Consider the following 12779-nt stretch of genomic DNA (forward strand, 5'->3'; position numbering starts at 1 on the left):
CAATTGCAGAATTTTCTGTTCAAATATTTGCTTTCTAGAACCTAAGTTTACATGTCATATCCATACTGTAACAGCAACTTCAAATACGCTTAACACTGGCATGACCAATAACTGTCATTGAACAAATAAGCTTTATAATGTGCTTAATTAAATTGCCTTCAGCTCTGATGTAAAGTGTAATGTAAAGCAAAACTATATAAAAAAAACATCTGTACACTTTCTCCAAAATAAAAATATCAGGTTTCCCTTCTCCAGCGTTTACCTCTACTACTGCAAGCAGCAGAGAACACACACACACACCGAGAGCCACTAAAACTAGGCAAGCCTCCAATACTAACATGAGCACAGCAAGCAATCAGCCAGTTCACACACAAGCAGAAACACATACACACTAGCTCGAGTCTTGGCATGCACCGTATTAAAATGGGCACATGTCTGAGAAATGTGTCATGGATTTGAATAACTTGTAGCATATTCAACACTAGGGCTCACTTTTACTTCATACTGAAGTATAACCTTAAGCAGGTAGCCAGCATCCTGCCTTCATCTCCATACCGTAGATTAGTTGTGTGTACTGGGAAGAAACAGAGCCCGTAAGGAGAGAAGAAATGAAAAACAAAAAAGCAGAGCTTTGAAATTGCCTAGAGAGAGTCGACTTCTGCCATTTGTAACCATTAGAGCCTAGATGAATTGATCACATTGAGTGTCTTGGATGACAGAAACTGAAAGTGAGTGGCACTGCTGGTCAAGGTGACCTTCCACACTCTGCCCTTTGAAACCTGAGAGACGGAGTGAGGAAGAGGAAGAACAGAAGTATCGATAAGCTTGAAAAGGTGACAATCATATTTCTAGGAGGTGAGTGCTTCCATAAAGTGTGTGTGTGTGTGTGTGTGTGTGTGTGTGTGTGTGTGTGTGTGTGTGTGTGTGTGTGTGTAAAACAGTAAAGGTAAACAGAGTAGTAAAAGCCTAGCCCACCCTTGGCTGCCAGTCCTGCTCTGTGCCAACTCTCCTCTGGCAGCGTCCACTGAGGGATGTCCTCTTGCAACATTGCCAACTCACATACCCTTTCATGTTCTTTTGCACCCCCCCAACACACACACATATACGCATACACCCATAGCTCTCAATAACCACAAACAAATGTCATGTTTCACACAAGCACATATAAGTGCACTCTCAAACATGTAGCATTTTGCATCCTTCATCGTGTCTTTCCGAAAGCTCACTCTGTAATCCACTGGAACTTCAAATAAATACACATTGTAGTCCAGTACATAAACATTTTTATGGACACACACACTCTAAAACATAATTTCAGAGCTACAATATGACCAAATCTGGTGGGTCTGCACACATATAACCACACACACACTCCAGCTTGGCAATGATATCTCAAAGTAAAACTTAAAAAAAATTTTTTTTTTCTTAAAAAGAACTAAAAATAGCAGCACTCTAGAAGCCAGTGGTTACCTGTAGAGAGGTAATTATTCCCTATTCTCTGTTCCCCAACACAACACAGCTCTCTGCCAACATTAGAAAATAGGGGTTTCTTATTTCTTTGAATTGCTTTAAACTGTAATTCTGGATCGTTCCAGCTTTGAGGCGGAACAACACCATGCATTGAACAACAAGAGAGGGGAAAGATGGGAGCAGATTGATGAGAGCTGAGCTTTTCTCCTGTTGTGGTGGAGGAGCTGCCATTGTCCCGTTGTGGGAGGGTCACAGGAAAGAAGCGTCACAGGGTGGTGAGACAGAGAGGGTGGCACTGTGCCAGGCTGTGCCCGTCTGCCTGCTAAATACCTTTGTTCCCAACAAGCTGGCTTTTGCTGTAAAACCAGGTGAAAAGAACATTTACAGGGCTATGATTTTTCACCCCTTAATAATAATAATAATAATAATAATTATTATTATTATTATTATTATTATTATTATTCGATGACAGAACAAAAATTCACAAGTCAACGAATGTGTGTGCCATGGTCCATTAAATGGAAAAAAAAAAAAGCAAACAAGCGAAGCCCTCCTACCCCCACAGTATACAGCCGACTGGATCATGCAAATCAGTGCTGAGGATGCTGGATATCACAATACATCTGTGTGCTATGCTCAGAGTAAGATCCACCCAAACATGTAACTGCTCCAGGAAAAGAGAATTAAACATTATCATCCACCATTAATTAAACCCCGTCCCTAAGGACAGCATTATGCATCTCTATGTTTCTGTTTCTCTTTCTCACTCACTCACTCTCTCACTCACACACACATTTCTGGCTTAATATATTTTTAAAGCTCAAACAGGAGTAGCTGTAAATATATCCAAGCAACAGACTCAGTGGAGTAATTTCGGCAGTGAAAAGAAATAAACACTCATTCTTCAAGAAATTATAGGCAAGCTTCCATTTCCATGCATATTCATAAAGAGCACCTTTGCAGGTGTCATACACTGTCGTAGCTTGGCAAAGACACGTGTCTTTGTCATGCAGCGAGCCACTTCCTGATCTTTCATTTGGTAGTGGAAAAAAGACATGGAGGAAAATGCAGAGTATGGGAGGCTGTGTGTATTCAGAGGCGAAAGTATTGCAGCACGTAGGCTCTTTTTTGGCTCTTGTAATGCCTACATAGCTCTGATGTAGACACACGCACACTTATACGTTTTCACATTTTCAACTATTTCTACAGCAACTACAGCGTACACCACTATCCATTTATCATATCTGTCATCATCATGATGGCTTGCACACATGCACAGTTCTGTGCAAAAGCAAAGGGGTTGAAGTGAGTGCTGCATATCACACCGTGAGAAGTGCCATGTTCAAATGCACACAGACACTCGCTGCATTGGCAAGCTTTCTTGAGGAAATCTTAATGTGCTGATGATAATTATCTTCATGAGAGACCATTTCAGAAATGAAAAAAAAAAATAATAATAATAATAATGCTGAAAAAAAAAGAAAAAAATTAACTAACTAGAAAAAAATGCGCAGCAGCCAGGTCACATTTTTAGAACAGAAACTTGCAGGCAGCTTGTATGCAAACTAATCACACACTGTGTAACACAGAGAGAATAGAAACCCCTGAACACAGCCCAGCAAAGAGCTTAAAAAAAAAAAAATCTGCACTGAGCTCTATTCTGCATGGCTTCAGTATTCAGTATCTGATCCAATCAGTGTATCTATTGCAGTGGAGTCATCATTTTTAAAAGGATGTCATGGCAAGAGTCTTGACTGCCTAATGATAAAGTTCTCAATTCTCTATTTGGGACTGAAGCAAATTCAATTTGTAATGTGGACAAATTTTGGATAGTGACTCTCAAAACAGTACACAATCCAATGTTTTGCGTTTTTTTTTTTTTTTACCAAACATAATGTATTGTTCATCAAAGAACAAAACGAAGCAATTCTTACTTTTTAACAAAGCACATCTCATTGTTAGTCGTCTTGTCCAGGATTGAGTATATTAATCTCATTTAATCACTAACAGAATTATACTCTATGTTCAACATCAAAATGGCTTTAAAAGGTAGGAAAGGAGAAGTAAAGAGGGGAGAGAAGTAGAGAGGAAAAGAGAAGACAGGAGATGGTAAGGGACAAGAGGAGACATGAGGAGAAAGCTGCAGAGTCGATTAGCTCTATACTTTTTGGCTGGGCCCCTTAACCAGGATACACGGCCTATTTGGGCACACACATGTGCGCGCACACACACACACACACCTATGCTCACTGCTCTTTTTTATGTACACACACACACACACACACACACCATTCCTCTGTGACAGCAACTGCCTTTCGTCTCTGTGAGTTACTCTATATGGGAATTGTGATGTTACATCACACGTGTAGCCTCCATATTTGGTGGTTTTGATAACACTCTAGATGTAATTAGTTCAAATCCTGCCAAGATTAATCTTAAAATCATACAGATTATACTGATTATAGCAACAAAAAACAGTCCCAATAATAATAATAATAATAATACATTTCTCCAGCTCACCCCCTCACACATACTGTACACTTTACTCCTGTTTAGTAATATGGCTAATTAATATTTCTTTTGACCTGCCATAGCAGTAACACAGAGAGAAGATGGTAAGGTCCTTCCCACAAAACTGCTTTAAAACATCACAAGCACACATAATACCAGTGACCCAGTGTTATTAGCTGAACCCTGTTACATTATGATGTAAATGAGTTTAATAACCCGCTTAGGGTCTGACAGAAACATGAGACGTGTGTGCGATAGCTAGCGAATATGAAGAGGTTGTATAATTTGCACTGAAATGGCATCAACATTTTTTTTTAAACAAAGGGGTTAACTACACATAGCTGACCCGCTTACCACAACTATATATTCAAACCTACATCAATCTAATGTATGTGCTGGCTTCGAGAACCATGGCTAACCACAGTGTTCGATGAGAGTCACTGACTCTAAAACGTAAGTGAGAAGTGGAAACAGAAACAGCTGTACGACTGAATTATGGGGCTGATAAAAAGCCTGTAGTGACAGGCCCAAATCACTGGAGATGGGACTGAGCGGCCCAGGCATTTCCTAGAACCTGATCCTTGAAGCAGACCAGAGAATTGCCCGATGTTAGAGCGGGGCAGAAAAACAGGCTGGAGAGACTCACTCACAATTTTTTCCCTACTCTCTGCAAATGCTCCATCTAAATCAGCTCAAGCAGACACACACACACACACGCATTTGTGCAGTCATCTCTAATGCTACACAGATCACAAGAATGACATATACGCTAATGTTATTTAGTACTCAAGACATACGATCACCTTAGGTCATATTTTAACACTCTGGGTTCCAAACACTTCTTTTAGAAAGTTGACGACCATCAAAGTGATAAACTGCCTTGTAATTTATTTCCGGAGCAGTATTTAACGTTTTGTTGTGCCTTATTTACTGCAAGGAGATATTCAATGAAACATGCTCTAATTTAAATAAAAGGCTAAATAAATAACTATCAGTGTTACAAGAGTGTCCTATAACATCCAAGAATAACCGACTGGCCGACTGGTGGTCTTTGATTTTCAGTCAGAAATGCACAGGGTTACACTTATATGGATAAGAAAAAAACAAACAAACAATGAACTCAAGATGCATCGGAGCAAACCACATGAGAGAGTATGAGCTATACAGAGCAGGAATTCCCACAGGCCTGTGAACACACACTGAGGGGACAGGCTCTCCTGAAACACCAACGTCTTCACCAACCAGCCCTCAAGTGTCCCAACTACCCTTTTTGTCTTTCACTCTCTCTCATTTCCTCATTCTCTTGACGGGTATGTACCCTCCTCCTGACACACCCCAAGTGCTCGACTTGCCGATCACAAAATGGCAATTTAAAGTCAGGGTTGGATTTAATTACTGCAAAAAACACACCACTATGAAACCATGATGCATCAATACCTGAGCAGGTTTAACTGCTTAACTGCGCTGAAAGATAGACAACTGAAAGGACAGGAGGTAAAACTAGACATACTCATTTGCCAAAACAAGCATACAGCCAGTGGTTTCGACAAATGATATATGCTATAAGACTGAGTTTAATTTAAAAAAAAAAATTTAAAAAAATCCCCCCCAGTCAGAATTCAGGGTGAGAGCTATGCTGACTCAAAACTGCACTGATCTCTTGATGATAAATCACAACAAAGAATTTTTTCTTCATCTTTATGCTATAGTAGAGCCATTCAATATTATGATATGTAAGCCCCCATCCCTCCATCCCCACCCTCCCAACACTGAAAAGTGTCTCCAGAGTTGTGGACGAGAACTCCACAGAGAGAACATGTGTTTGCAATATGCGGACTACACATCCACAAGTGCATCGCAGACATCCTTAACACATACCTGCGAACAAACATGCATCTCAGTTACAGCATGCAACCCAAGCACATATCATTCCTGTCCCCATCACAGTCTTTTGGGATATATTTACCTGTTATGTTTTCCTGTTTGGGACAGATTCCTCGAGAAGACGTTGACAAGCAATCGTCGTCCTCTGGCGTGACCTGGACACCCACCTCCACGGGATTGGACGCTCTCCTCAGCTCGCCATGCGAGGGAGAAGGGGGCTTATCCACTGTCTTGTCCATGCACATGGTGCCATTGCATTGCTTCCTTTTGTGCTCAATAAAAATGAGGATATCCCCCAAAGGGAAGTTCATCTGACACTGGCCGCAGGTAAGCAGGTCCTGATCCCCTTCCGGAGAGACCTGTACCAGCCCGTGCTGTTCCTGCCTTTCCTCCGAGACCACGGACGACAGGGGCTCGGCTGCTCACAGGAGACAGTGGCGTTCAAGACACAACAAATAAGAGAGACAGACAGAGGGGGAGACAGGAAATCAGTGATTAGTGGTGTTCTGATGGATACAATATAAATGAGTATTCATAGCAAATTCATAGCAATGATAGGCTATATTATTAATCGTTCTAGACAGAACCAGCCCTCTGTAACGAGATCAAGTTAATTATTATTATTATGATTATTATTAGAATTGTTGCTGTTCACAAAGTAATAAAAATCCGCATGTTACAGTCCATTCTATTTGCTCTTCCACAATTTGGAAAACTTGCAGTGAAGATTTTTTTTTCTTTGACCAGGCAGATGAAAAGCCAATAGCTTGATTAATGTAATATTTTGGACAGGAAAGTGTATTTCTCAACCAGCATTGTTTTCATGGAGGTTACAGGAGGTATCATGACCCCTTAGCCTACTAAGGTGCCAGAATCATAAACTTCAAAACCACCCTCAAACAAGTATTATTATTATTATTATTATTATTATTATTATTATTATTATAGGAAATACATACAGGGACAGGTTGTTGATTTTTTTATTTATTTTTTAATAATTTTCAAGTGTCTGGATGTCGTGCAATAATTTAACCTACACTTTAAGAGCACACACAATATGCAGTGAGCACAACCTTCACCACAAGCTGCGGAAGATAAAACGCGGAATAAACGCAATGTGGCCACAGACTGACTGCTGCTTTAGAGCTTAGGTTCTTCAACAAAACCCTGAGCTTTTGGGTTCCTGGGTTACCTACCAGAGACATATGAGCTCTCTTTTGTACACAAATTCCACAACAGTTCAACATCAAGTTGTTTCTTTTTGAAAAATAATAATAATACATTTACTTCTCTTTTCCTTGACGTTATTCTCGTTTTCCTAGCAGCTTAAGTGCACAGTTCTTATCACTATAAATCTGTAAATACACTCGGTGCTATATTTAAGGAGTATATAGGCTACATACACAGGTTCACTGATCATCTCCAGAATGCAGGCCATCATGCTTTTATAGGAATCATGTGTGATGAACAATCAGAAACGTTGAATCAATAGCCTAGGTTCACTTCACTCTTCATTATTAAGCTGTCCTGTATTCAATATGTACAATTATAGCTATAAAACACTGCCTTATCTCGTTTTTTATATATATATATATAAGGTTCTAGTGAGTGAAGAAACTAAAGCACTTGCCATACATGTGAATGAGCAGTTTAAGAGCAGTTTTAAAAACGATTTATCTGACCCCAGTGTATACCGGATATGGATTATAGTCTAATTATCTAAAACGTTCAGGACTGTTATGCTTTAAATGCTGTTTCATGCTTTTTCAGATCAAGTTAAAGCAGTGTGGGAAAAGACAGAAAATTTGATACTTTTTTTAAAATGATTTACAAAATCATATTTTACTGCTGATCGCGACTGATTGATGTGTTTGTTACTTAAGTGTCTGTTTCAAACAGGACGGAGTGTCTGTTTTTCTTTCTACAAGTTGTTTTAAAGAACTTGTGTCACTAAATATGTTTTACACAATACAAAACAGCCTTGTCAAGTCTGTCTAAATGCTCTCTAAATGCTGTCTAAATGGTTTGTTGACACTATTTAAATTAAAGCATAATGTGTGTATGCATGGTTTCAGTTTGGCTATATATATATATATATATATATATATATATATATATATATATATATATTTTTTTTTTTTTTTTTTTTTTAAGTGCAGTTTAAGAAACAGGCCAAAGCACATGAGTCCAGGAGAAGAAACAGATCGATTTTTTTTTAAAGCGGTTTGAGGTGTTGATAAAACCTCTACCTCTATCCTGTCGTTAAATATGTAGATAGAGGTGGCGGTAAAATTGCTCAGGTTCAAGTTCATTTCCAGTTTGTGATCGTAGTGTGCCTCCTAGCGACGGGTGTCACAGACACACACACACACACACACACACACACACCGATCACTGAGGCTCTACAGAACAGCTACGGGACGCCGCTGAAAACCAGCGCGCGCGAGTGTGTGTGTGTGTGTGTGTGTGTGTGTGTGTGTGTGTGTGTGTGTGTGTGTGTGTGTGTGTGTGTGTGTGTGTGTGTGAACCCAATAACGTTACACGAGATGTACCGATGTTACTTCCAACAACGCGGATTTGTGTCTATCAAGAGTGTTTATCCTTAAAAAAACAAAGTGTAAGACTTGTGAGCTCAGTGCCGTGTGAAAAACTCACACTCCCATCGTCCTGCATGGCGTTTTCTATCAGCACCACAGTCCCGAGCATGGTTATGGCTTTATTAGTCTTGAAATCACTTTGTGCGCCTTTTTTTTTTTTTTTTGGTGATCTGTTTTATCAAAAAGCACACGAGCTTCCAAAACATAGTGGGATTTTTAAGTCTAAAATTGTGTCGATCTATTCAAATAGTTGAAATTACAGTGCAATGGCGTGTTACCTTAAGGTCACCAGGTAAAACAATATGCAAAATAATAATAATAATAATAATAATAATAATAATAATAATAATAATAATAATAATAATCTATATAACCTATACCTGACTACTTCTATGGTAATGCGTTCAAATGGTTATGTGACAGTATAGTCGGATTCCTGTTGCTGTCAATACAAGCTCGATATTAACTCGGGTTAATCCGCTGAACCTTTACTTTCTGATCAATACTTCGCAGGCTTCAACTTTGGAAATAAAAACGCGTGATTGTAGGTGGCATGGATGTCACTGTGGCTCGTACAGGATGTGTGTAGTTTGGTAAAAGCGAGCCTCCGTCTTTACTCCCGGCTCCAGTGCTGCTTCTTACCGGTACGGCGCACGCGGCGCTTGTAAACAGTCAGACACGAGATATTTTTTTCCCAATCAAAATGCACTTCCACTTTTTTTTTTTTTTGAAAATCTTCCAAAAACAGCGCGCGAGGAGGATAAATTGTGCCAGTAGTCACTCTCGGACAGCTTTACGACAGAGTCGCAACAGTCAAACCGAAGCGTGCGTATATAGGCACCTACCAGGGTCCGACACCTAGGTGGCCGGAGACACCGTGGCACGTGCGTGCAAAGAAATTAGCGCTATAAAGGGGGGGGGGGGAACTTTGCACATTTAAGAAAGCAGGATTTGGAAGGAAAGTAGTTTTTTGTTCTGAGTTTGAGTAGAAAAAGCTACGCGTAAAGGTGTTCTGTTGAATGGAAAGGCTGCTGCACGCGCTCCTCGGTGAAGTCCACTTGACTGCGAATTGCACGCGCTGTCCGCCGTCCGGTGTGTGCCTTCGGAGTGTCACGCGCTCTGCTTCCCTTCTTTACGGAATATTACAAAACCGAACCAAGAAAAGATGAAGGTGGCACAGGAAAGTGCACAACACATAGAGTATATACTTACGCGAAAAATCCCGTTTGCTTAAGTGCTGGGGTTTGCCTTGCTTGCGGCGAGACATGGTGGTTGGCGGCGGCTTTCAGCTCGGTTCACATCGGGAGAGCCGGGTTAGCGGGGAGACTCCAGAGAAAATATCTTCATCAATGCCTTTGACATCCAAAATAAATTAGAAATAATACAAAGATGGCGCAGGGAAGATGGATTGTGGGATAGCCGTCATGGCTTTTTTTTTTTTTTTTGAAAGAGGGAGAGAGAGAGAAAGAGAGAGAGAGAGATGAAAAAAATGGCAAAAGCCCCCCTGAGCTGCAAGTTCAAGTGCGGACGTGACGTCCCTGCGAACTTGAACGTCAGGAGATGGATGGACACAGACATACAAAACATGGGCAGGGCAAAACCGGGGAGTGGGAGGAGGGAGTGGAAATAACAAAACCAATGGACACTCATTAGGGGCTGGACATGAAAAATAGACCCGGAGAAGCCAATGGACAGAGAGATCAGGGGGCCGGACAAGAGGCGAGAGAGAGAGAGAGAGAGAGAGAGGTGTTTAATGAAAGCAGCGTGCACACTCTGTCTGTGTGTGTGTGAGGGTTGGACGTAGGCATACAGACCACGAAAAGCCAATGGACATGGGGGGGCTGGACATGCGATATGCAAGGGAGGGGGGGGGACCTTTAATATAAACGGCTTCAGTGGACACCGATCGGGGCTACTGAGTAGGTACAGTGCAGCTGAAGCACACGTTCAGCTCCTGCTCGGGATGAAGTGCACACCAGACCGGGCACTTCCTTCAAAAGGAAAGGAAGCGAGAGAGATTGGAGCACACCAACACAAACAGTCAGCGCCAACAGGACAGACAGGTTATGCGCGTGTTATGACCCAGACAAGACGTGCTCTCCAGGAACCCCTCAAAAACAAAACACGAGTAGTAAATAAAGCGTAGACTGCCTAAAATCGAACTGAGTTGTTTTTGCGAACGGTGTAGGTGGGGGCAATACTACAAATACTACACAAGCAAAGTTTTAAAACGCACAACAGTGACGAATATATCACGGGAGCAGCCCACTAAAAAGGGGGGCCGCGGTAATAAGTTTCAGATGTGTTCGGGTCAAGACGCACTGGGGGGGGCTGGGGGGGTTTGAGGCGGGGGGGGGGGGGGGGGGGGGGGGGTTGGGTATGTAGGCTTTTCAACTCCGCGCGGATTTTTGGTTATAAGATGCTCAAAACAGCGCCAGAGCTTTCTAAATAATGATACGTAAAGAGCGTATTACAAAGGCGATGACTAGAAAGGCTTCCATACGAGGTGGGAGGAAGAGAGAGACGCATCCGTGCCGAAGTATTGCTCAAGTCAGAGTAAAAGCGAGCGCGCGCCACAGAGAATCGCAGGAACGAATAACCGAGGACAGTCTGCAGGGGAAGGGGAGAAAGAAATAGGTGATTCTGAGAAAAGCAAAGGACCTGCGCTGGAAGGGGAACCTCCGAGATAATGTGTGGCCAGTGAGTGAGTGAGTGACAATGTTTTACAGGTTATGTGTGGTGTCTTGCGTTGTGGACGGATATCGATCGGTAGAGCTTTGCGTTATCTACAGCAGCAATAAGTGTCAAGCCCCATCCGAAAGTGTCACGGGTTAGATCAGACCCTCGTCACGCAAGATAGACAGGTCATGCTCACTGATGGGCTTTAAAAAAATATATGTTATGCATTTTCCCTGCGGACTTGAACAAATTATGGCAGTCCAGCTGACATATCGATGGGTATAAAACTGTCGTGCAAACACGAGCAGGGCAGACCAAGAACTATGTTACCTAATGTTATCTTAATGATTCTCATGTTGGCTGCTCGTGTGCATGACCCAGCTGCAAGCTGCTTGTGATGGTCTGTCGGCAGCAAGCACTTGAGACGACTTTGCTTCCTGTAAGCATTCCGACTCCGACTGGCGCTCACTGATACGTAATGGAAACGAAACACATTTCTGTCTGACCCATGGACTGTATTTAAGGGTTATATAGGCTACTACAGACTTTATGGTCTGACCGTTGGCTACGTCGCGCGCTTTGCGATGCGAGTTGAAAAGCCGAGTTTACACTTTCAGGACATTTGGCATTTCCATTGCAAGTGTGTTATTGAATCCGATTAAGTATGCAGTAATGCAAAGTCGTTCCAGGATGCATATTGCACCGATTAAAAAAAAAAATGCTGTATTAAACTGAATTAATGATTTTTTCCCCCCACCAGCCGATCGCGTTGCGCAAAAAGGGCACCGAACGCAGAACCCTTACAGTGTTTAAACTACGGTATACCTTTTTGTGCTTTTCACATAAATGTTATAACTGATATTGTGCACCTCGGATCATCCTGCACTTGGAGCCGACTGGAGTAATTAGAAACATGTATTGTACTTCCTTCTCAAGCGAGATCACAGCTCATATGCAGCGACCACTGATCAAAGCAAATCAAACGCTACACCTCCTGCGGGGCTTTTGGAGGGTGTACGAGCAGGCAGCAAATCCTGCACGGGAGAGAAGAATCTCAGTATGTAAACGACAGCACGACTGATCCTAACACACATGAGCCAGCCGGTGTATTGAAATATCCGTCTCATGCCCGACACACGCACTTCAGAGCTGCTGCTTCCATTATAGACCTTAATAGTGTGTGTGTGTGTGTGTGTGTGTGTGTGTGTGTGTGTGTGTGTGTGTGTGTGTGTGTGTGTGAGAGAGAGAAAGAGAGAGAGAGATGAATATATTGAATTGACCGACGCTTATAAATAAACACTTAAAGCTCAATTCAAGGGGCTCTGAGAGTAAAATGTGAACTGCTGCAGCCAGATTGACAGCAACTTCCCACTTTCATGACAAGTTTAGTCTAAACGCACAAGGTTTACTTTTCATTATATTCTACAATATTCGGTTAGGGACAAATCAATTAATATTCAATTAAAAATCATGACAACACGTACAGGATAAGTTGCATGTCTTATGCACTCTGATCATGTTTCACTCCTTTTCATATGTATATTTCATCTAATGAATCTAAGATCCATTTCACTGAAATCTTTATCATGCCGTCAAACCCACAGGCGTGTTTTGTTTGAACATGACCTCCATGTGTCT

At 41.7% G+C, this 12779-nt stretch overlaps 1 protein-coding gene across 1 annotated transcript in view; it reads right to left on the minus strand.

Moving 5' to 3' along the window:
• bcl11aa (BCL11 transcription factor A a) overlaps nt 1-10266 on the minus strand; it is a 57121-nt gene extending 46855 nt beyond the window's left edge. Inside the window, exons 1-2 of the mRNA XM_060926069.1 lie at nt 9675-10266; nt 5948-6283 (exon numbers count right to left, since the gene is read on the minus strand). Of these exons, the coding sequence (XP_060782052.1) occupies nt 5948-6283; nt 9675-9729 (391 nt within the window). The 5' untranslated portion in view covers nt 9730-10266. The remainder of the gene's footprint in view (nt 1-5947; nt 6284-9674) is intronic.
• Nucleotides 10267-12779: the final 2513 nt, after the last annotated feature.

The sequence above is a fragment of the Neoarius graeffei genome, chromosome 7 (assembly GCF_027579695.1).
Source record: "Neoarius graeffei isolate fNeoGra1 chromosome 7, fNeoGra1.pri, whole genome shotgun sequence".
Taxonomy (NCBI): domain Eukaryota; kingdom Metazoa; phylum Chordata; class Actinopteri; order Siluriformes; family Ariidae; genus Neoarius; species Neoarius graeffei.